The sequence below is a fragment of the Pundamilia nyererei genome, unplaced genomic scaffold, assembly GCF_000239375.1.
Source record: "Pundamilia nyererei isolate P.nyererei 1_Seehausen unplaced genomic scaffold, PunNye1.0 scaffold00138, whole genome shotgun sequence".
Classification (NCBI taxonomy): Eukaryota; Metazoa; Chordata; class Actinopteri; order Cichliformes; family Cichlidae; genus Pundamilia; species Pundamilia nyererei.
In genome coordinates, this window is record NW_005187539.1 from 1,050,110 (window position 1) to 1,075,597 (window position 25,488).

Below are 25,488 nucleotides of genomic sequence, written 5' to 3' on the forward strand. Positions count from 1 at the left end.
CTCTTTAACACTCACTTATATTCTATTCTTTTCTCGGTTGTCATGGCAATAGGCTGGGGGCGTGAGGGAGCGAGTGCGAGCAAGCGAGCGGGAGTGGGTGTTTCGGAAGTGACATCTCTTGGGCAGTAACCTTGTTTCCTGTGTGGTGGAGTTGGGGGCGGATTCAAGGCGCTAGCAGCGCAGCAACAGTGACGCCGTGTGGACGCTTTGGGTGAGCAATGGGGAACCCGGGACGTGCCGCGCGAGGGCTGGGTGAATGATCTAATAGGTGAGAATACTCTCCCTCCGCTTCTCCTACTCTTTCCCTCTTTGCCTCTCTCTCACACACACACATCCACACCCACACACATCCACGTACATATACACACAAACACACACTTTTATCCGTCCTGCTTCTCATCAGATATCTCTTCAAGGCTGAAGTAGATTGATTGTTGTTGGGATCAAAGCTTCTGGTTAGATTCAGACATCACCGTTCACCTGTATTGGAAGAGCAGTTAAATATACGTATTGCACCTGGTCTGCGCTCACATGGTGGGCACAGACACTTCCCACATGTGAGACTTTTCCTTTCATTGGATTGACAGCTGCTGAGTGTAAAAGTCCACCTTGTGTTCATTATTGCTACAGTGAACTAAATGAGTATTTTACAGTCCCAATCTTTAAGCTGTCTGGTAGTCATTAATAGGGTGTAGATCTCAGAAAATCGGTGCTCAAGCTGGAGAGGTGGGTTCAGTGAAAAGAGTGAACTTTTTTTTCCTAAGCTGTAGCCTGTGAGTATGCTTTAAGTTTAATAATTACTCTGCCACTAACTCCTGGAACAATCTTTTTTTGCTTACCACATTTTTTTTGTTTTTGGCTTACTTTCTTCCCCAGCTGGTTGCTAAATTTGTATGTCAGGTGTTTGGTCTTAAGAAGTAGGACTGGAGCCAAGGAGCCACCACAGACTGAAATCTGACCACCCACCTGGCCACAAACAATTGTGAAGCCAGTTGGGAGCCTCTGCACACGCTCATACAACTAAACTTACATTGTGCAGCGACTATTTATCTTACAGAACTGTTTTGGGTTGGGGGGTTTTCTGGACACATTTTAACAGTGTCACTACCATCCCTTTTAATTTTAATAACTGTATCGGCTTCTGTGCTACCCCTCATGTAAGTAAAGGTCTGGATCCAACACTTCTAATTAGAGAGCTCATCGTTAGTTTATGAGAACATTTTTAATAGAAGCAGCTGCTCTGTAATTCAGGAAACAAAAGTAACGAGAGCCGTATGTGCAGGTAAAACCACAGGCAACTAAAAGTGGACAGATCTTGTTCACTCAATCAGTATAAGCTCCAACATTGACCTTTTTAAGTGGATTTTGACTGTGGTATAAGCCACATTAAAAATGCTTTCTTTGTCAATATCATTAAAGAGATTCTGCTGTTGTCTGTCATAGTGTGCTACCAGCCCGATAGAAATAGTCACAGCCGTGTGCGACTTTGTGTAAAGTTTGCAAAGTTTTACTAGTGAGTTTTTAGGTGCACATCTTTTACATGTTGTCAATTTCAGGTTATTGATTTAAGAATGATAAGAGACAAAGTTCAAGGTGTACCTATACTGAAAAACTGCAAAGCCCGCAGAATCAACTGAGGAACTGCTCTCAAGTTAAGTGATTTACCATTTTTAGGGGAAAAAAGATGGTACCATAAGCCATTTTTTGATAAAACATGTATTACGCTTTGCCTCATAATTAACAAATGCATGGACACTGCTTGATAAATATAAATTGTTTAGGAATTAGTGGAGTGAACATGATAAAGGCTGAGTCAAGATATACTTAATCAAGTTTACCATAAGTCATGCCTATTAAACAACAATCCCATTTTGATTTGAAGAATAAGATGAATTACTACCAGCTACATCATTGCTACAGTCATGCAGTCTGTATGGTCAGACTGACTATTAAGTGAGTGCAACTCAGTCTCCTTTTTTCTTGCATCCTGCTGTGCACTTGAAAAAGATGTGAAGAAGTATCCTCTGCTATTTCAAAATGGAAAACAGCAGTGCCATTCTGTTTCAACATTCACTCATCAGTTAAAAGGCAATTTATGGATGGAATAAGCAATCTTCTGCTGCTGGGGACAGTCTGTACAATACCAAAGTCTTTCCAGAAGAAGATCTCACCACTCTGCAGCCATCTTGGCATCAGCTCAAGGCAATTACTGAGGTGCTAAGAAGACCAAGCCATCAGGGAGAGATTCATATCTGTAGTTTCAGTGATCACAATGACATAAAGAATATGCTTGGACAGCAGTCTAATCTGTTATTTAAAAATAAAGGGTTCAATAGCTTTATTGATGGCTCAATCTAAAGTGTCAACATGACCGACTCTTGAACAAATCCTGGGTCAAAGTTATAGTTAACCAAGAAAAACAACAAGTATTACTTATCTTTCAAAAAGATGTGTGTGCCACAATGCAACTAAAGCTATGAACCTCTACTGTGTGTGCATGCATCAGCACAACTACAAAAGCCAGCGATTTGCTGGTTCAGCTGTTATAAAAAGATGATTTTTGTCTTCGGTGGTATTCGGAGGTATGTGTGAAACAATCACCACCTTTGGTGACACAAAAACTCTACAGCAGGTTTCGATTCAGGGTTGCCAGGAATCCGTTTCTGACATACTCCCAAATTACTTTTCAAAAAGAAGGAAAAGAAAAAAGATGCTTCTTTTGAAAGGTGGGAGAATCCTAATAAACAACACTGGCTATAACATAAAACAAAATATCGCAACACTTCTGAATTGACTGTGTAGGTAGATGTATAAAATGCAAGTCCCACCACAAGTGTGTTCTAATGTGTTGTTTTTATTTCTCAAGTTCCAAACTGGCTAAGACAATGGGAACATTGTGAATATTTAATTTAAAAAACTGTAGAAACTGGTGTTTCAGCATCAAATAGATCCTGCATAGTTCATTTTATCCATCCATCCATCCAGGCAGGGTTGTAGGGGGCTGGAGCCCATCTCAGCTGCCATAGGATGAGAGTCTAACACAGGGCTAACACAAAGAGACATGAAACCATTCGCACCCACATTCACACCTACAGCCAATTTAGAATCACCAGTTAACCAAACATGCATGCCTTTGGAGTGTGGGAGGAAGCTGGAGCACATGGAGAAAACCTACGTAGGCAGAAAGAGAACATGCAAACTCCACACAGAACCTGTGAGGCAGTGTTGCAAACTGTTGGGCCCTGTTCTGGTCCAGTGTATACTAAATATCACTATTAAGCCTTAAAACAATAAATAATAACACTTTGTAGCAGATAGACATAAACTTTTCTTCTACTCTGCAGTGAGTGAGGGTAGCCTGTAATTGGTGAACATAGTCACATTTTCTCAATAGAGAAGACTAATTAAAGTGTAATCCTACATAAATCTCTGAATCAGAGATTGTAATGATGCAAAATGACAGCAATAGTACCATTGCTGTCATTTTCATAACTGAGAAATTGGTCGCTGGTTGATTGCTTGCAACACCGTACACAGTACCTCATCTCTGAGCTATTTGCAGAGTGGTTGTGTGATAAGATTGTAAGTGCTTTAAATTGCACAAGCGGGATATGGAGTTTGAAAGCTAGAGGTCTCACCACCCTGTCAGGTAATCATTGAGTAATTAGTATTGATCAACAAACCCATCAACCACCCACAGATATATTTAGAGGGAAAATGATACTGATGAACTTTTAATGAAGCAAAAAGTTGATCTCCCAACGTAGATTATTTTTTATTTATCATGCCAATTCACTATCACGACCAAAACTAACGTAAGTCTAATGAGCTGGAGTTTCTTCTTCGGAGTGTACAGAAGAAGTTCAGGGCACGACCAATGTGCTTGTTCAGCGAGAAGCTTCGTACTTCTGGGCCTCTGCGACCCCCGCTGCTGACACTTGACAGCTCCTTTGACTCAGCGCTGACAGTAGCCTACTCTGCTGCACACATGCACCACTCTGACTCTGACGAGCATTCATGCATTCATTCTTGAAACAAGCACATCTGTATTCACTTGGTCTATCTGGTCGCGATCCACTCAAATGCAGTAATACGTGATACTGGTGCAGCTGAGGTCACAGTAATGGCATGTGCACTATGTGGTACCGTCTTGCCTGGAAAGTAAGATGCTTTGGTTCCCCATGCTTGCAGGAGTACATTATTTGCCCCGGGCGGCCCAGAGATATTGCAAGCTTTATTTTTAGCACTGTTTTGGAGCTCAGCGATGTGTATAAATCAACATTAGGTCTGTTGGGTTCCAGTAATGACAACGTTGACTAAGGCTGACCAGTCATCCGATTGGTGCATGGCACTCTTCTTTGTAAACTGCTAAGGAAGGCAGAAAAAGGAAAATAGCCCTCAGAGAGGGAACAAAGGCAGCGCGGAGAGCAGACCGCAGAGAGTGAATGAAAGACAGAGTGAGGTAGAGAGATGAGTGGAGAAAACAGGCATCTCAGCGTTTTCGCTTGTGCCAAATCGTTACTGTATATTCATGCAACCTAGAGCCGTGCCTCTGCACCCTGTACGTACAAACGGACAGCCAGAAGAATGGGTGTGCTCATTGAAATTCTGTCCACTGTGCTTCACAGGCCCTTAATAGACAGCCTCGGGGGTGGAGAGGTAGGCCTACAGTAGAGTAGCGCATATTGGGCTCTGGATGACTCACGCTGCTATACCCCAGTGAATATCTCAGCATCTTGACTTTGCTCTGCACGGTTCCAAAGTTTGGATTGAAGGGGTTGGGTACTTTTTGTAGGCAGGTATAGAGCATGTGCTGTATTTCTCTGAAGCTTTGTGCTAATGAACAGTGATTCGTGTTGCTCTTACTCAACATCTGTCATGTTTCTCTTTAAAAGTTTGGCTTCAAGTTGACACAAACATCTGCAGTGGCAGAAGAGTGGAGTAACGGTGATATATGGTTCCTCTTTTAATAATAAAATATATAGGAGGAACTAACATGCTGAAACTTATAAACATTTGTTTGCTGCAAGCTATAACACTACTTTTCCTGTTGCCTTTGAAGATACAATGTGCAAACAACCCAGTCCAACTTTGAGTACGAAACCTTGAACCTGAACGTGTCAGTTTTTTGCACTGTTTGTGCAAAAAACTTCATATGTATCGCATGTTTTTCGTTTAGTTTAATGATCAGATAAAATTCTGCCATTTTGCTTCTGTTGGACTTTGACGTTTGCAGCGAAGGAAGAGAAGAAAGATTTCTTCAACATAGATTTTAAGATAAACTGTGAGCAGTAAATTGGACATAAATGCCAGTTGTAGAAAAAATGATGACAAATTAAAACTCATAAGTGCAGACTGATATTTAATGTAAATCTTTTTTTTTTTAATTTGCAAGAAGGTTTAATAAATACTCCAGTTTCATAAAAGTACATTTTTCTGGCAATAATTTTATGGTTCAGGCTTTATAGAGATAAAGAAGTCACTAAATTATTTGGCGGGTAAAAGACCCCCGAATAATTATCCGAAAAACAGATTAGGATTCGAATTGCTGACGTGTTTAGGCTGTAATGCTCGTAATTATTTATTTATTTTTGTTACATTTTTTTTCTTGTGGAAAAACATTCCCATATTGATTCAGTCAGCACTCTACAACTGAAGCACTGGTGAAATGAACAGCTGTGGGCTTCATGAATAAGAGAACTTTAAATAAAATGAAGTCTCTAATGTGAGATTTTAATTTTTTCAACTTTTTTTTTTTTAATTAAAACTGTAAATTCAGAGGTGTCATGATGGTGTGGTAGTTAGCACTGACACATCACACCAAGAGCATCCTGAGTTTGGATTCACTGGCCATCTGGGGCCCTTCTGCATGGAGTTTGCATGTTCTCTGTGTGCCTGCTCGGGTTTTTCCTGGGTACGCAGGCTTTCTTCCAAATACTTATTGGGTTAATAAACTAGCCCTAGGTGTCAAAGTGAATGGTTTCATGTCTCTCTGTGTTAGCCCTGTGAAGGACTGGTGACCTGTGCAGGGGGTCAGCCTCTCGCCCTGTCACAACTGGGATAGGCTTCAGCACCTACAGCCGTCTGGGAAAAAGATGGATGGATTGACACAGAGAGAGTAAATTACTGCATTATAACAATGAATCAGAGAAGCCTGATGTTCTACCAGTTCTGCAAATTCTCACCTGCAATGCATGAGCTTACAGCTTGTGTGTAAACTTGATGTCTGCTGATTACATGAAATAGTTCACTGATAATGTATCATCTATTAAAACAAAGTTAATGATATAATATATTGAGTATAAAAATCTTTTTATGGTTTAATTTTTTATACAAGAAAATTTTTACTGAAACAAACTGTAGAAAACTGTTATATATAATTGTTAAATATATATAGTTAAATATAGATTAATGTATAAAGATGTATATATTGCTAGGGTCTATAGGGATGCTATAAATAAATAGTAGCGTGTATATAAATGTGTATTTTATAAGTACAGGTAGGAATTAATAAGCATTTCCTTCCTCCTACAGGTTTTTTCATGTAAATATCATGGCTCTCTTTGATTTCATGTTCATTTGTTTTTTGTGCTTATTAAAATTTGTTATTTGCTATTTCACCACAATTATTTTGTTCAATCCAGATCTCCACAAAGTCAACAGAGGTCACCAAACCTTTTCAAACTCCCCTTCTTTGAACCAGTGGACCGTTTGGCATCATTTGTCTTATTTGCTCTGTTACATTTATTATAATGTCAAATAAATGCTGTTAGGTTTTACTGAAAATGCTTTTGGTGGTAATGACATTGATTTATTTAGTTTTCGCATGCAACATTGACATCCTCCCGAAATGGTTTAAAGTTTCTCCACCAAACACAAAAAAACAAAGAGAAAGGGATTTATGTCAGGTATATGGTATTTTGATTTTAGTGCTTTAACTTGTATTATTATTATTATTATTATTATTATTATTATTATTATTATTAGTTTTAGTTTTAGTTTTAAAATCAGATTTAGCTAATAAATACAAATTTATGTAGATAATTCTTGAACCTAATTTCCCAAATAATGGCTCAGGAACAAGGGAACTCACACTGGCCTCTACATCCATTCTGTAATATTAGCTTCTATAAAGACAAAAATAAATAAATAACAACAGTACTAAAGGCCATCAAATATCTTTTTCAAGTGATTTATTACTGAGGCAGTCCTGAAATTCTGACAGGGGACTGGAGTGCATGGAGTTTCATTCATAACGGACACAAAACAGTTGCACCTTCATGAGTGTGGTTAGCACAGTAAGCCTGCATCAGTGCAAACTCGGTATTGGAGGGTTTTATAACCCGCTTGCACTTAAGGCTAGTTGGCTTAGAATAGCACTTCATGTGACAGATCTCCAACAGCAACACACAACCACAGTTAAAGTGGAGGGAAACAGTGTAGGGTGGATTAGAAATATCCTGCCGTGTTTGAATTACCCACTCATTCACTATATAGTGCACCATGTAGTCTGTCATCCATTTTGCAGTGCTCTTCAAAAATCTCAACTGTAAATGTAATTTACTATATAGTGCTTCAATGTCATTGCACATCTCAGGAAACACAGAAAAGTAATGTACAGAAGCCGTGCACAAGTGAGACCTTTGTGCCTTTTCTGTTTGTTTTTAGAAGGGGGAAAGGAGCTGTCAGATATGCTTTTAATATTTGTATTAAATATGAATTAAGCCGAATTATACTGCTTTTAGGTGGATGAAGTTCATAGAAATTGTTGTCGTTAAAGTTATGTGTGCTCAGATATACATTTTCCTTTCAATGTTGTGGAGAGATTTGCCAATTACAACCTGTACTTATCCAAAAGTAGCACTACTGAGGCACCCATTGCCTCAAATGTGTTTTTCTGCTCTTGTTCGCAATGTTAGGAATATTTAACAATATCTAGTGCATAATTATAATTATGTAATAACGATGCATTGTGTAGTATATCAGCAGCTATCTATGCTTAATTCCATGTGAGTCCACTATGTAGCAAACACCATGCAGTGGATGATTAAATCCACAGATTAAATGCATAAAAGGGGGATAATTAAGCACAGGTGCAAGACATTAGAGAAGACGAGCAATCAAACAGGTGGAAAACCAAACACACAAGGACAGGAAGTGGAGGGTTTGAAATGTGAAGACGCCCATAAATACAAAGTAAAACACAATGAAATAGAAAGAAAGCCCACCTCAAACAAATGATTCAAGTGATCTTTAGAAGCAGCTGTAAAGCCCTGGTTCTACATGATTTTAAAAAAGCTTGCTGCCATAAGTCGCCCTAATGAATTATGAATTTGTCAGCCTGCACTCCACATTCTCTCTGCTCCATCCCTCTTTTCATTTCTCTTTACTCCTCATACTACCTGCATTTTAAAAAATTATGCAGCAAGAAAGGCTCAGCAGTAGCTGTAGTGACCCTCATATACATATCTTGAGGTTTTATTCACCCAAGAGATACATAGTAAAAGGTTTTCTTGTTTCCAGACTGGAATTTTTGTGTGTGGTTATATTAGAAACTTTGTAGGACTAGACAAAATATTAACCGTGTTTACAGTGATCACCCCACATTAGAAAAGAATTTATGTGATAACTGTCGAGCGATTAAAGTTGCCCTAAAGCATGACTGAAAACTTCTCCCTGTCATGGGATGAAAAGTGATGGACCACATGTGGCTTTTCATGAAGCCACACTCTGCGATTCACCCCTCATCACTCCTGCATTCGTCCATGTTAATTAGCTTTGCTTGTTTTGGAGTTCATCAATATTTTAGCACCCCAATTCATAATTCAAACAGGAACCTGAAAAATCAACCGAGTTGTTATTTCGCTACGATTTCCGCTTCGGCTGGGGATGTGGAAACGCTGTAGCCGTCAGTGTTTGGTAACCAGGATTTGAGGGAGAATATGTGAAATGACGATACTGTAATCAGTTATGACATGCTGTGTGGTGTTGCATTTTGGGCCACAGGCAAGACTTTATTTTTTTTTTTTGCTCTCATGAGGAGAGTGTGCAACGCTTCAGTCGGTCACCTCCACAACCGATTTCCTACATCAAATGCTTGTATGTTAACTTCATGCAGCAGGTCGGATGAATGTCAGCAGCCCGCTGCTCTTGAGTATCTGTTTCAAATAAACAGTGTTTTCTTCCCCGGGTCTGTGAGTACATGTGACTGTGTGAAGATGTGTCTGTGTTCTGGCCTCGTACTACAGCCTGCAGATGTTGTAGGTGTGAACTTGACTTTTCCTTGTAGCAGGAGGTGTGAACCGCTGGGGAAATGTTATTCTGGCTGACTCACAAACTGCAGGAATCTTTCTGAGAAATCGTTTACCTGTGGATTTAGTTCAAAAATCTGTGTGTTCTTCTAACTTAAAAAACAAACCATCAATTGGTTTCAGAATAAATCGATTTAAAAAAATCTCCCGTTCTGAACCACGATATGTAATCTTGCTCCTTGTGGAATGGTCATTAGCCTTACAGGGAGACGGTGCTATTTTTTTATTTAGAAAAACATTAAACAAGTACAAAAAATCCAGCCTGTTGGCAGTTTGTTTTGTTTTCTCTTTGAAGACAATGTATTGTGTGTGTTTGACCAGACGATTTCTAAAAGAAGAGCGAGTCTTTGAATTCCCGCATGAAGCAGGATAAAGTGAGAGAACTGCCCCCAGACGTTTGCTTTTAAACCATAAAATGCTCAGTGGCGTAATCTGAAGCATGTGAGAGATGCTGCCTCACTGAATAAAAATTTAAAAAAATGTTGAAACCTTAAAGCGACACACTAAATAAGGAGTTTTGAGAGCAGGCAGAGGAAATGTGAGGTCAGTATTAGAACAGCTGATCCACGGGTCCACAGCAGGTCACTGAGATGCAGAGGAATGATGGTCACACAGATGGGTGCATTGAAGAGTTGTAGCCAAAGAAAAGTGATGTACACATCACTTCTCAAAGCCCAGACATTATTATTCTGTTCTCATTCTGCTTTTCCTCATACAGTAATATCCTCATATACAAAATCTTCCTAAAAATGCTTAATGTAATTTATGACTTTAAATACAGCCTAAGATTGTGTAATAAGGCCAGAAACCCGAGACCACAGAGAAGAAAGAAAAGACAAACTGCCTCATTTACCCACAGAGCTTAGCCACACATTTTTCACTTAAGACAAAGTCACACAGCTACCTGGGAAGTATCCATATTAATGTCTCCAGTACTCTGTGATCAATTTCTTTAATTATCTCAAGCGCCGGGCCCTAAGATATCACTTTCATTCTTTTTCCATATTTTCTTAAATGATCCCTGGAATCAGGGAAAGCACTGAAGATAATTCGTTCCCCTGTCGAGGAGATTATACGTTGGTTTGCCGGCTGTCTGTCAGCGGGATATCTGAGGAACCTTAGAACAGATTTCTGCTAATTTTGGTGGACAGGATAGCTGCAGGCCAAAGAACAGATGATTCGATTATGGTGGTGAGCTGGATCTAGGACTTGTTCAATTAGACAATTATCATTTTAAGCTGTAAAAGTAACGGAGATAGAGGTTCACTGTGTGGTGCCTTCTTTCTAAAAATAAAATGGGGAATAATTTGTCTGATGGAAGCTGTACCTTCTGTTTTATTTCACATTTTACTCTGGAGTGTTTCCAAATACGTCTTTGGTCGTCATAGTGCCGCTTAGCATTTATTTCAGTAAAGTTTTAGACATAAGAAGAGACTCTTGTTTTTGTTTTGCTGCATATGTGTGAATGGGATTAGTGTTTTAAAAAAAAGGACTTTTTTTTCTCTGGAATATGTTATTACTGGGGAAAAGTGAGCTAGTATGAGGTATCTCAACAACTGCACTAACCATTATGTGAGTTTTCAGTTATTTTTACAATCCCCTGCTAGTTTTTAGGTCCGTGTGCGTGTGCCCTTATGAAAATTTTTTTTTTTAAAAACAGAGGTTTTGACAAATTTGTTTGCAAAGCCGTAGTGTGGCATTTTGAGATTTAAACTTTTTTGGTTCATCAAATGGTAAATGGTAAATGGCCTGCATTTGTATAGCGCTTTTTCTAGTCCCTAAGGACCCCAAAGCGCTTCACACTACATTCAGTCATTCAGTCATTCACACACACATGTGTCAAGTGTGGAATTGCCAAGGAACAACTAGCATGGCAATTTTCCAGAGGCAAAAAATTGAACAATAATATATATAATGTGCTGTGATCTAGCTCATTGTTATCTGCATAGAAAAAAGTCACAATAGTAAATAAAACAAAACAAAAAAACAAAAAAACCAAATAAAAAATGGCAAGTTGTGATTTTCATGTTGGGTAATGTTAGGCTAAACTGAATAAGCCATTTTCAATTCAATTCAATTCAATTTTATTTATATAGCGCCAAATCACAACATAAGTCGCCTCAAGGCGCTTCATAGATTTGAACTGCTTCATAACTGTAGCTTGACTGGAAAGCAACAGCATTAAACCAGCTGCCAAATATTGTGTTGATCCCCTTTGTGTTGCTAAAACAACTCTGAACTGTCTGGACATGACTCCAGGGCCTCTAGGCGTGTCCTGTGGTGTCTGCCAGCACGAAGTTGGCAGTTGAGCCTTTTGGTCCAGTGGCTTGCAGTGTGGGACCTCCCTGGTGCTTTGGGTGGATTCTGGATCACATTGGCATCTAAGCAGTTTGGAAGCCGGGTCAATGGCTTGGGCTGTTGTTGTTGTTCCTGAACAGTTTTTGTAGAGTGGTGGGGTGCATTGTCCTGCTGAGAGGGCACTGCCGGTGGGGGATGCTGTTGCAAAAACTGTTGTGTGGGAGGTTGAAATAACATACACACAAATGCCAGGACTTGAGTTTTCCCAGCTGGACGGTTCACGGCAATAATGAGGTTAGAACTGTTTTATGCACATTACCTGTCTGTAATTCTAATGTTGTGGGAGCGTGGTGTATAAGTGGTGTATAATAAGCGCATTTGGAAGCACACTTGATGTATTCTTTAGGTTGGTTAAATGTTTGTATTATTTTGTTGATCTCTTCTTTTTGTGCTTTTGAAAAGAAATGTCAAATCAAATGTTCTTTCTTCTCTCGTTGCCTGGAACTTGTGTCTGTTTCCATCTTTATAGCAGATCAAAATACGTTTACGACATCTGACATTGATTTTATGAAGGTAGACGTGACACAGCACCACAGCCCTCCTTCCAGTGATCCTAACTGACCCTCTTTTCCCTCCTCTCTACCACCCCCTCTGCCCTCCTTCTCTCCTTTTTTAGATGCAAGGTGTGCCGTCCCCCCCTCCTATCATTATCACCATCATCGCTCCCACGCCCACTCCTTCCACGCTCCCTCCTACGACCGTCCCGCTCACGAACGTCCTACCTACAACCGTCCCTCCTACAGCCGTCCTTCTCACGACCGCCCTTCCTTCGATCGCCCGTCCTTTGACCACCCTTCCTTCGACCGCCCGTCCTTCGACCCCCCATCCTTTGACCGCCCGTCCTTCGACCGCCCATCCTTTGATCGTCCTACTTTCGATCGCCCATCCTACAGTCGTCCCTCGCACGAACGCCCCATCTACGACCGCCCATCACACGATCGTCCACCTCAGGACCGTTGGAACCCCCGTCTTCGCGTGAGCACCGGAAATCAGCTCTACATGTTGGACCAGGAAGAGGTATTGTACTCCACACCCCAAAGATACACTTATTCTCATGGACTTTTTGGCACAGGTGGGAAACCAGAAGAAAATTAGGATGCTACTCAATCCCTATCAAGTATTTTTCACCAGATACCACTCTAAAAGACGGATATTTCCGTTTTTTGATTGAAGTCACACTCGTTGATCACATTGTATCGTCACTTGGTACAAATAGTGCTCAAACAACTTTTATTACATAGACAAGTGAAACGAAATAAGATAATACACCAAACATGACAAATATCTCATAACATCATGTAAATAGACATGACATATTTTGTTGTTTCAGACTTAGATCCTGGCAAGATTTAAATTCCACTCATCAAAATGAAAAATTTAGTGGTCATGGAGGGAATGCTGTACCTCTTCCCACATCACCACTCAGTCTCTGGTAGGGTAAAATGCAGCCCTCTCGCTACAGTACAGGTTTCTGTTCTTATGGGTCAAGTGAGAAAAATATTCCACGGAACTGATCAAAAATAAGCCCAGTGACATGAGCACATTGAACAACAACCAAAAAAAACACAACAACAAGCAAACAAAAATGGTGTCACCAACAGAGCATTTAGATTGAGTAACACTTGCTGAGAAACTTTAACTGCACTTACAACCACATCGGTGATATGAGCCTTCTACATGATTATTAAATGAACTTAACATAATCAGAACCAACAGGTTAGACCCACTGTCTTGGGTTTGCTTATGAAACCCAGGGTGTCCGAACCTGTTTTTTTCAGGCTGTCATTAGTGCACAGGGGCTCCTAGCATGTTGGAAATCCATATAGAAGTGTTAATAAAGTTTAAAACTTCAATAAGCTCCTTGGGATGCTTCTACAAATTATGGTCCAAATGTGCTTACCTAATTCAGGAGATGTAATTGGGTAAGGGACAAACGTTTGTAACTGAGGTACTATGCTGTATGTCAGAATAATTGTTGGACCTATGAGACTAGAATGTTTACTGATCTGTGGAGTGATACAAGTACATTTCTACAACACTGAAACCCGCTATAATTCTCAAACGGAAAAAGTTTTGAGTCAACGACAGTCTAAGTCTCAGTGTACAGTCAAATTCAATAATGGAAACAAAGAACAACTGTGAATGAATAGGTATAGATGATGCAGTACACCCTGGTGGAGACCGGAGAACTTGCACTCTGTCATGTGGGCCTTTACTGTGAGCTGGCCTGTTGGAAGTCATAAAAGCCAATGGAAGTGCAGGTTTGCCAAAAGCCAACTGAATGACTCTCAAGCCACTAGAAACAAAACCATTGGGGCTGGAAAAAAAAAGGCAAATATAGTATGTGTTCCCAAAGTGCATGTGGAGGAAAGTCAAACATGTAGTGGCAGCAACATGTTGTGGGGATATTTCCCTTTACTGTTACAGAGACTGAGAGTTATGTTAAAGGGAAAGATATAGAAACCTAGAGAGCAACCCTGAGTGAAAATCTGTTTCAGAATGTTTTGGATCTCATTTTTGGGCAAAGGTTAACTTTTCCAGAAGATGAAGCGTATCACCAAGAAAACACAGAAGTGGTTTTGAGAAACCTATTTGAAAGTCGTTGAGTGGCCAAACCGGAGACCACAACTGCACCTCAAACAGCATCTTTGGAGAAACCTGAAAACGGCTGTGCACTTACACTCCCAATTCAACCTGATGGAGCTTACGTGATTCTGCCAAGAAAAATGGGAAAGTCTTCCAAAAGAAAGGTGTGCCAAGCTTGTAGGATCATTTCCAAGAAGACTTTAAAGTGTCAGTGCTGCAAAAGGTGCTTCAACTAAATTCTAAGGGAAGGACCTGAATGTCAAATAGGATATTTCAAGTCCTTTACAAAAGTTTTTACTTTAAAAGTATTATGAAAAATGATGTCTGAAACATTAAAAGATATGAAAATAGTGATTACAAAACTTACCGAATGTCCGGTACTGTTGCGGTCCCATTAGAAAATGGTTTTGCAGAATGCCTGGCTTGAATTTAAAGCAGGTGTATATATAATATGTAATCTATTGTAGCAAAGCATAACTGACTTCGAGCCATTTATCTAAAAGCAATCATAACCAAAGACATAGACTGGATAGATTAGTAGACCTAGATTCAGATTCTATCAAACACTATCTTGATGGGTATTCTCACAATGACCTGTCATAAGTTTTTGTGCTATTTAAAGGACGATACTTTTTAATAATATCTACTTTAAAGAAGGTCAGACAGAGAGGACTGTGTCCAGACTGTCCCACACACTCGAGTTTCCCTGGACTGAATCAGTGTCGCCTCAGGCTCGCTGTTGGGGTTCATTTTCAGGGGCAGCTGTTGTTTCTGGGGGAAGCCGTCTGTTTCTGGCTGTCATTAGACACAAACCTCAGAAGATTAAAAAACACAGTGGGATGGTAGTTATTTTGAAATTAAAAAGTATACATCACTTCTTTGGTCATCTAAGTAATTATTTATTTATTCCTTAAATTTTCTTGAACCGCCTATAAACAGCCAGCCAAAATGAAATGTTTCATGGAAATTATGATGAAGCCAGTGCTGCAGAAATAATTTTCCATGAAATGCAGATGAAATTAAGGATGATTAAGGAATTATATCAAGGAGAACATTTGAACACACACATTACAGCATTTTTGATCAGTAATTTGCGAAATTATAACCCTAAACAGAGTTTTATAAGCTACCTTTTACTCTCAAAACCAACCACAATTGTTGGTTTTAGTATTTTCACAGTATTTGTTAAAAGAAGCAGTTGAATCAAATGCATCCCCTTCTACCTGTCTCTGACATGAAAAACATTTATTGGAAACATGAGGTTCAGCCTGTGTGACACTTTTTAGGCAGCACAGATGGTCTGGAGACGTCGTTTCTGTGTTTTACAATAGAAAATATATTCTAATTGGATTTTAATATCCTAGATTTGTCAGATGGTTGTTTAAAGTAGCTCAGGGTTGACTTTTCCCTGAATAGCAGTTGTCTGCAATGCTGTTTATTACATCAACTGCACAGTAACAACGTAACTTTGATATATGTAGAGCTTTAAATGCTTTAATAAATGCCTCTCTGTTTTTAGCTGGTACTTAACAATTTGTTCTGTTTTTCACCACTCCCGAGATCTACAGTGAAAATGAAATGTTTGCTGTTTAAACAGGGCTAAACTGAATTGTGTACAAGACAAAGCTTGACTGTGTTTATTCTCTGGTTCCTCAGTTAGTTAACACTGATTAACTGGGCTTTTTAAAATGTGTATTTGTGTGATAAACAGAGAGAGTGCATCTGCTGCTGGTTAGAGTAAAATCTCATCTTCAGGCCAGGAGATGGTACTGTTCTGCAAGTTTTCCAACTCACACATGCACACAGACACACACAAATGCACACGGTTTAAGCTAACACTGCTGATTTATAACACTACTTATAATGCCACCATAAATGAGGCAGTGGCCTGAAAAATCCATAGGTCACTTCCCCAAACTTGGCGGGGCAATTATTGTATTATGCACATGCTATTATATTTTTCAGTTTGCATTAAAGGCCTAAATTCTGACACATGAAAATACAGCTGTTTTATTTGTGCTTACTTTTACTTTGTCTGCCTCACTGCCTGTTGCTATTTATGCAGTATGTGTGCCACTGCATGGCCTGTGATTTAACCTCTCACTCTAAGGTAAACTCAGCTTTGTTGGCAAGGCAATAAAGTAATGAATCCTTGCATGGTCAACATACAAGTGCCAGCTTTACTGTCATGTGTGTGCATGGCTGCCGGTGGTATTTCTGCTGGTCATCGCTTCGATGAATGCAGCAGCAATTCCAGTGATAACCCCGCGCAACTGCCGAAGGACTGAATGGAGAGCCCGGTTCAATTAATCGGTGGCTCATCCCTGCCTAATTGTGCCAATAAGGCAGCAGCTGTGAACGAATCTAAGGCAGGGCTGACGTGCTGATGGCCGTCACCTCGGCGACGGCGAGAGGCATTAAATATTCATGCCTGTCACTCACCTCATGCAGAGCGGGTGTCTCTCGCCTCCTCTCCCTTTCATGCACAAACACAGACATACACACACTCGCCCTTCAATTTATTTCCATTCGTTTTAGATGGCTTCTGTGGCTCAGCAAAAAAAAAAAGGAAAAGAAAAAAGCAAAAAAAAAGCAATCATACTGTACTTTTCCACAGCGGAGATATGGAGGATCAGAGGAGGACCTTGCTCTCCTTTCTCTGCTTCCCGCACATTTTGTTATCAGCCCATCTCAAACACACACCTTTCACCTCTCTGATTTTCTGTTTGCTTATATGCTTTGCATCTAAGCTCAGCGCAGTTCCTGCTGTGTCTCGTATCTCTGCCTCCTCCAGCCTCAGTCCTCATATTAATTCCCTCCATTGATCCATCACTCTTACCTTTTTTTCTTCTCTCCCCTGCTTCCTGCTATCTCTCGTCTTTATCTAATCTCCCTGTTGTTTCACCCCCTCCTACTCTCCCTAATCTGTCTGCTTCTCTGCCTCCTTCCTTCTGTCTCCATATTCTTTGCGGCCGCACTTCCTCTTTCTGCTCCTCTCTCTCTCCATTTTTTTTGCTGCAGCTCTCCTTCACAGTTTCTCCCTCTTTCCTGCTCTGTCCCTTTCCTCCTCATCCACCCGCCCACTCTATCTCCGTCCTTTCCTCTGTGCTCCTCTTCCTCGCTCCCTCTCTCCAGGGCGACTGGCAGGAGTCTTTGGCTCTCCCACAGGCCACCTGTCTCTGTGCTCCTCACAGCTCCATTCACTTACCGCTCCATTTTTTAAAAAATGTTTTATGAATGGCAGCCATCAGAAAGACATGGGAGGGACGTCTCCCCGCAGAGCTGAGGTGTCGCTTCAGGGAACAAGACTCCTCTGTTGTGCCTAAAATGTGTCACTATGGAAATTTGTGTTAATGTGTAGCTTTTCACTCCTGGTGTGTTGGGTTCATTGAACTGTTTCCTACTAATCGAGTGTGCAGTCACTTCATAGGGATAGAATGGGATTAAACTCTCATTGACATGTCAGCCATTGGCTTACTTTAATTGCCAAGGATAATACCTACAAGATGTGTGGAAAGTTAAAAATAAATGCTTTTTAAATATCTTGCCTTTAATTACAAGCCCCTTAATTTGCTTTCCCCCTCCAACAAAATGTCATCCAGTAATCACAACCAAATGTGACTTTAAGCTTCCTCCCCTCAGCTTTTGTGTGTGATTGGTAAAAAATTCTTCTCAGTGAATTCCAAGCAAGAAAAATGGAGCAGCGTTACTTAGAAAACAAGCGAGCATGCAGCCCGAAGCAGCGGAAAATGTCACTTAGTGTTACTCTGTCTGGGATCATATGTTAGGATTAGAAGAAGAAGAAGAAAAAAATTGGTACAAATGGATGCACTACAAAAACTACAGTAGAGTTGAATCATCACTGTAGATACTGCAGAAGGAAGGAAGTGAAGAAAACCAGAAGCAGCTGTCTTAGTAATTGTTTAACTTTGTAAATGAATCAGAATTATGATGATTAATTCCTAACTTAATCAATAATTTCTGATAATGGCTAATCCTTGTAGTCAGATTTTCAGGAAATAATATTAAACATTTGGTGACTCAGCCTTCTCAAAAGTAGGATTTTCTTCGAGAAAAAGTAATGAACTTTTTTTAACGTCCAGACTTATGCGCTCATCTGGATGATCAATCCCTTCCCACCAATTTTCCTCACTGCTGCAGACTGCTCTTCCTCCTTTTGTCCTGTAGGGGGAGCGAGAGGGTTGACAGTGATGGCTTCCTGCCATCCTCTTCTCCACCTCCTTCTCCTCCTTGCATCTCGCATTAATTTGAGGTGACAGAGTTTCATATACCATTGCCACGCACCAGTGCCCTGTCCCCAAAGTCATGTGTTTGGGCTTCGCTCCTCCAACTGTGTTATGCAAGAAAAAAAAACACAATGTGGAAGGAGGGGAGCAAGAGCCTTGCTCAGCCTGAGAGTATTTGAAAGAGCTGGGAAATATCAGCACTATAAAAAGAAGATGTAGTCCTGTAGCTCAAAACACATATGGTTGATGATTGTATCTGCTTCTTTAGTGGCCCCATTTCCTGCACTGAATTTTTACATCTGACTGCATTAGAGCTTATCTGCAAAGAGGCCACAGCACCTCAGTGGCTTTAGCTTGTAGCTACTGTTGTCACAGTGCATAAAGAGTTGCTCAGAGGTGGATAGCATGTTTGCTCATGACCCCGGAGAACGCATCGAGGTGGCTGTCGTGTGGGAGTCGGAGGGATTAATTATGTAATGAACACAGGTGGGCAGTGGTTTGCAGAAAAGAAGAGAAAGACTGATTCTTTTAGTAAGGTGGCCGGACCGAACCCCTGGGGCGATGTTAACAAGAACGCCTTGGTATTTGAGTAACTATTACATGCCATTTAAATAAAAATTGTCACTCACTCAGAAATAAAACATTTTTCCAAAGGTCATCCTGTACATACAAGGGTTTAAGTGACTTTTATCTTAGCATTTTGATTAATTTGCCTGTCCTCTGACTAGCGTGCAGTTTATTTTGTCCTCAATTCCTTGGAGGCACCTAGAGAAAGAGGAAAACTATGTCTAATTTGTCTCCTGCCATCTTACCAGGAGAAACTGCCAAATCTCTATGACCTTAAAAGCAATTCTCTGCCATTTATCATTTTTATTAAGAAGAATTGTACTTGGCTGGGTTCTTTTCTGTGGGATGTGGAGACTTATGGGTGGCTTGAACTGTTTTTATGCTGTTACAGCCTCTACGAGCATGCAGAATAGACTACCTCAACATACATTAACATTTTAAGGATTTAGTTCACGATGTCAGCCCACATGCATCAGCTAGAGCTTCATTTCGACCTCTTCTAAAAGTCTTCCTGCTCGCCATTTTGCCTGTATATGTTCTTATGATGCTTTTTAATTTATGCTGTGCTATTTTTAAATGTCTTTTTTCACTGTTTTCATCACGTTCTTATGTCAATTTAGGATAATTTACTATTCTACTATTCTCATGTTAATAACTGATGTCATATGAAATATTTATTTCAGACAGTGTTCTTCATGTGTCCATCCATCCATGGTCATCAGGCAGCAGTCTGTTTTTACCCTACTAACTCCTTTATGTCAATACAGAGAAGCTCTCAAGTGACAAACTTCCATACTTACAGTTGCTTCTTTGAGTGCATTAGTGTGTTTACACTGTTGAATATACTGAAATCTTCCAGCCCACTGAAGTACTCATTACAATCACAGGTTAACTGAAAGGACACCTTGCAGTTTTCAGCCAATAGAAGCATAACTTGTTGGTATCTGCATTTAAAACCAAGCATAACATGTGTTCAATTATAGAGTTAGATATGTGAAACTGGTATTATGTGTGGTCAGATGACTTTTTGGGAAGTCACAGAATACACTAGCTAACATGAGAATCACTGACAGTGAACAGATGTCTGAACAACCTCAGTGAGCGGTGGCTTTTCTGAGTCCCTCTAAAAACACTGAGATCCTCAGCCTATCTTTAATATGGGATCAGTGATCTTCATGTTTCTCATTCATTGTCTTATATAACCAGCAGTGTTCATGTTAACCTGCTCTTGTTTGCATAAAGACATAGTTGCTGTTACTGTAGCTGTGCAAATGAGAGACCACCAGCATGACTTGACACCTCTGAAAAAGATTTGGGACTAGATCTAAAATTTTTGCAGATTCACTGATTGCAATGGGTTGTTGCTCAGAAGTTGCCATGTTGGTTTTATATTTAAAATGTGAGAACAGACTGATTACATGAGATATTTAACCAATCAAATTGTCTCAAACATCAGATGTTGGGAAGCAGTGTGACCCCTTGTGTCCTTAAAGTACTTGAACTCTCCTCCTGCAGCAGCGCTATCCCACCGCAGAGGAGGCATGCACCATTTTCTGACTGAGAACTACAAGCTCAGATTTGGAGGTCTCATCCCAGCTGCTTCTCACGCTGCTGCTAATCACTCAAGTGCACGCAGGATGTAACCGCATGATGAAGCCAGCAGTCCTATATTATCTCTCATATGCAAAGATGAGACACCAACACCCTCTGTCCCTTGGCTGTGCCCAGAAATTCTTTCCATTAAATCTATGAACAGAATTGGTGACAAAGGGCAGTCTTGGCAGAGTCCAACACCTACTGGAAATGAGTTTGACTTACTGCCAAAATGCAAGCCAGGTTCTTGTTGTTGATGTAGAGAGAGACTCTTTTCTGTCAATCAATAGCATCACTTTTATTTTTATCATAGCGCACAACTCTTTTATTTTAATGGCTATGCCTCTTTTTGGAAAGTGCTTGAGGTCAGAAGGAGGTGGAACATCTGTCTATGAAAGGACAAAACTGATGCTCTGAAGGACACATGCTTTTGGACAAGTTGACTCCTATCGTGCTGTACAGAAAGCATGTGTGTGCATTAGTGACTGTGTGTGTGTTCCAGCTAAGTGTGTGTATGATTTTGTGCTTGAGCCAGCATCAGACAGCCAGCAGTGTTTGATTACTGCCCTGTTAAGAAATAATGGATTGCTAGGTTTTCAAACATCACACAGTGCACACTATTTCTTGCAGTTATACAGACTCATTAAGCTTTCTTTCTTTCTCTTGCAAACAGACTCCCTCTTTCCCTTTCTTAACCCACACTTTCCCATGCACATCATGCCACCATATTCCCTTGCTCCTCACAGCTGGGACTGAAGAAGCAATGATGGCGTATGGGCTATCCAGCCTGCAGCATTGCTCAACCCAACCTGCCAAGCTGAACAAAAACCCACTCTTCCCTTCACATGAATGGCTCTACCTTCACTCTTCTGCCACCCTCCTTTCCTTTCTCTTCAGACGTCACAGTCCCTAAATCCAAACCTTTTCCACTATGCCAGGACTGGCAGATCCCTCATATGATGTGACACAGTTGTTGTTCTTAATCATTTCTAATCATCTGACTGTAATTAGAAATGGATCGATTTCAATCTTGTGCATTACCAAAGTTATCATGGATGCGTAAATCCATCAGGCAAACACTTCATTTCAGATCGAATGATATTGATCGCAACACTGCAGGTGTCAACAGTCTCCAAGCATGATCCAGAACCTGAAATCGAATGTCTAACTTGTCTTTAACCAAGTGTTGTGATCAAGTGTTGCACTTGGAAGGTATTAATTTACTAATCTATACTTTAATTAGAGAATCGGGGAATGTTGGATTGTTGAAGTCTTCACTCTTTCACATTTAAGGACTCATAAATAAATGCCAAATACTACTTCGTTGTACACTAAGACATTCTGCTGTCACATTCTGTTAACACAGCATGTGGACGCAGTGACAGCCACACCATCGGTTCAGCTACTAAATGTAATAATGATGGAACTTTGGGGAATAGTGAAACTCACTGGATGCACGATTAGAATCAATGCTGAAATACTGAAAACTTTTTTTTTCTTTGCTAAGATTATGGTCCAGCTGGTCTTTTTACCCAGTAAATATTTGTTCCCTAAACAAGATATCTCCCCAAATACTGGCCACATGGTATGGACATTTATGGATCCAACAGAATGATTCATGTGTTAGTTTAGGTCAATATTGCAACTTTGCCCAGTATCTTTACTCCTTGCAAGAATTTTGAATTTATGTTTTTGAAGTCTGTTTAAGACTCTGCGTCTTGGTTGAATTATAGTTTCAAAATGTTCGATATTCTTTGTGAATATCAGCTAGATCTTCTTCCACCTTTCTAACGATGACGACCTTCTGTACCTTTTTTAAATGTTATCAATTTAGAAATTATAATGATATATAGTGATATATACAGAGTCTCACTGTGTATCTCTTGCACTAAAATAGGAGCGTGAAGACTGTCATGAACTGTGACAGTGCCATGGTCTGTACAGATGGACTATACTTTACATGTGGATGTATAAACATGCATAGAAATGTTCATCCACTGATGCTAGTCATTTCACAACCAAAGAAGTTGTGAACGTCATGTTGAAAAATCAAACAGGTCTCTGTTTTTTAGCCATTAGGAATACAGAAAAAAAACACTAATTCTGGGTAAGAATGACATCTTGGGTCAGTTGCGTGAGAGATTATTATTATTATTTTACTACTTCTTCACTTTGAATTGATTCTGCATGACTTCATGCCACTGGACTGGAATTGACCGGAGGCAGTTGCCACCCTCAAGCATAAGAAAAATCAAAAATGAATGTGCAGATTGGCATTAAATTTGCTTTTACAAGTGCTCTGAATAAACCCGTGTTGTAGATACATTTTGATTTAGATGTCCTCGTGATTTTTTTTCTGCAGCACCACTTTTACTTGCATGCTGTAGTTATCTCTGCGAATAAGAAAAAGCTGTTAGTAGAGCTCAGAGTGCTTGCTGGATCATAGAAGAGCATCTGATGGCCTCTCTCAAAACACTTTTTAGAGGAGCTGCTTCCCACAATTTTTGTATCTTTGTGATACAGATACTGTAATTGAACAACCAGGCAGCAACTGTCCAGGTGTTTTGTGATGACACTTTCCAAAATTGAACTCTCTCAAGCTGTTGTTTTTCTTTTTCTCAACCACTTTCAGCGCTCTTTCTTGGCACCACCGAGTGAAACGCCTAAATTCCTTCGAGAAAATATTTTCTAATATTTTTTGTGAGTGTTGGTGTCCTAGTCATTTTGCACCCCCTCTCTGTCATAGCTGACTTCTTGCTCTGCCTTTGAGTGTGGCCACTGGGAAGGAGTTAAAGCCTTGTCAATATCCTTGTTTTGTTCTGCTTGCAGAGTTCTAATGGACACTGTAGCTTCTAGTTTCCACCATAAAACGCTGTATTTACATTACCACTGGCCCTTTGTGGTGTGAAAGAAACAATTTATTTAAATATGTGTGTGCGACACAAGTCCACCATCTAAAATGGTCAGAGTGCAAGCTTAATGCTGCCTCTCCATGGATGCTGAGAGCAAGCCGCCTGCCAGCTTCTTTTGCCAACTCATGGCAACCCCAGAGACGGTGTTATGTCACATCTCCAGCTGTTGACCTCGCCACATCTGACCAATCGCATCCTGCCACACACAGAGAAAAAAATGCCTCCAGGTGTTTTCCCCATGCTGGAAGCTGTGGTGGGATGCCTATTGGTGGGGTAGAAATTTGTTTTGGAGCCTTTCCATGAGTCAAGCTGTCAGTGATGAATTGCACAGGGCAGGGCAGCAGTAGGGGAGAAAATGAGTGGGCTTGTTCTTGTTCAAGTAGATGTGACTGGGGAAAATTACCATATTTAGCTTGTTGTAACTGGCATTTAGATGGCTAGTCAGGAATTTAGCTTTTTATGACTCATGGATTTAAGTTGATTTTAGTTATTTGCGTGTAACTCACACCCTTATTAAGAATCTACTGTGTAAGAAGGAGGATTTGAAAGTGTTAATGTGTATGCATGAGCAAACCTATGCTTACATGTATTTTGTAGGCTTCTTAGAACTCGTACTGTAGATAAAAGTGAGCACAGCCCAGTTGTCTCCTGTGGAATCCATGGCAACAGCAGAAAATCTGGACAGAGAGAAGCATCACTTTAACCCTGCTGAAAAGCACAGCGATCCCTTCAATAACCGCAAAACCATTCAGTGAGATTACCTGCTGTATGAGTTTGCTACTCCTCCACACACCCCTCCCAATTCCTCTTTCGTGGACTCATTGCTGGTGCAGAGCTCAATCAGGCAATATGAAACCACTTCGCTTATTACATGCATTTAGAAACACTGTGAGACACGGCGGTCCCAATAAGGCTTCAGAAACCGTGGCTTTATCTGCATTCGCGATCATATGGAGCTGGCTGAATGTGGGGTTAATTCAGGTTTGCTAGTCCTTATTGGCACTAAAGCATATTCAATTAGTAGAACAGAGTGCTCAGCCACTCTGCTGCTGCTTCCTGCATTAATCTGGCAGCGAGAATTAAAAGAGGGAAAGAAAAAAAAGGGTATGCACTGACAAGACCTGGATTTAAATTGAAGGTGAATGCACTAAAAGGCTTCGATTTAGAATGAAGAAGGCTGTCTTATTACTTTTCTTGAGGATCTAATAATGTTACCATGGTATGAGGAAAACTCACTAGTAACATGTAGCATGTAAATGAGCACAACCATTTGTACCAGCTGTTAAGTTGATGGCTGGATGGATGGACAGATGGATGGTCAGGCGATTTTATTTTCTGGATTTACCCAAATAGATTTTTTTGAGTAAACCTTTGTCTCAGTAGATTTTGCAGAAATGTGTACTACATTAAAAGACATAGTAGTCTGTAGTAGTCTATAAGGTGTGACAAAACAACACAGGAGATAAAGCATGCAGATGCACAGACTCCAAGGAAGGCTAAAAGCTGAGAAATGGGAAACTCGCCCAATAAAAATGGAACTTGCTCTGTGCATTCTCACTCTGGACTCATAAAGAATGGATTCTGCTTAATATATTTTTCATTAAGGAGGTTGTACTGTAATTTCATCGTAACCAGCAATATGTTCATTCCAAGACAACATTACAACGTAGCTTTGTGCTCTTTGGCTGCACAAGTTGCAAAGTAGAGAGTAATTGCTAAGGCTGCTGATTTACGATGCTTGTACCCGATTAAGTTGGATAAAGAGACTCATAAGCAGAATCCCGATGCTGTGATGTGTCTTCAGCTTGGCTGCTTTAACTAGATTATTGCAGCAGAGATTTGCATTTATGTATACGAGTGTGAGTGTGTGTGTGTGTGTGTGTGTGTGTGTGTGTGTGTGTGTGTGTGTGTGTG

General features: G+C 40.3%; 1 protein-coding gene across 11 annotated transcripts in view; it reads left to right on the plus strand.

Annotated features, from left to right (window-relative positions):
• The window catches only part of syngap1b (synaptic Ras GTPase activating protein 1b), a 174,263-nt gene that overhangs the window by 35,941 nt on the left and 112,834 nt on the right, over window positions 1-25,488 (plus strand). For 10 of the 11 annotated variants that reach the window (XM_005744047.1, XM_005744050.1, XM_005744044.1 and 7 more), the window contains exon 2: window positions 12,286-12,686. In XM_005744047.1, the coding sequence (XP_005744104.1) occupies window positions 12,286-12,686 (401 nt within the window). Of the gene's footprint in view, window positions 1-195; window positions 269-12,285; window positions 12,687-25,488 lie in introns of those variants that run through there. The other variant, XM_005744054.1, reaches the window with a different exon arrangement.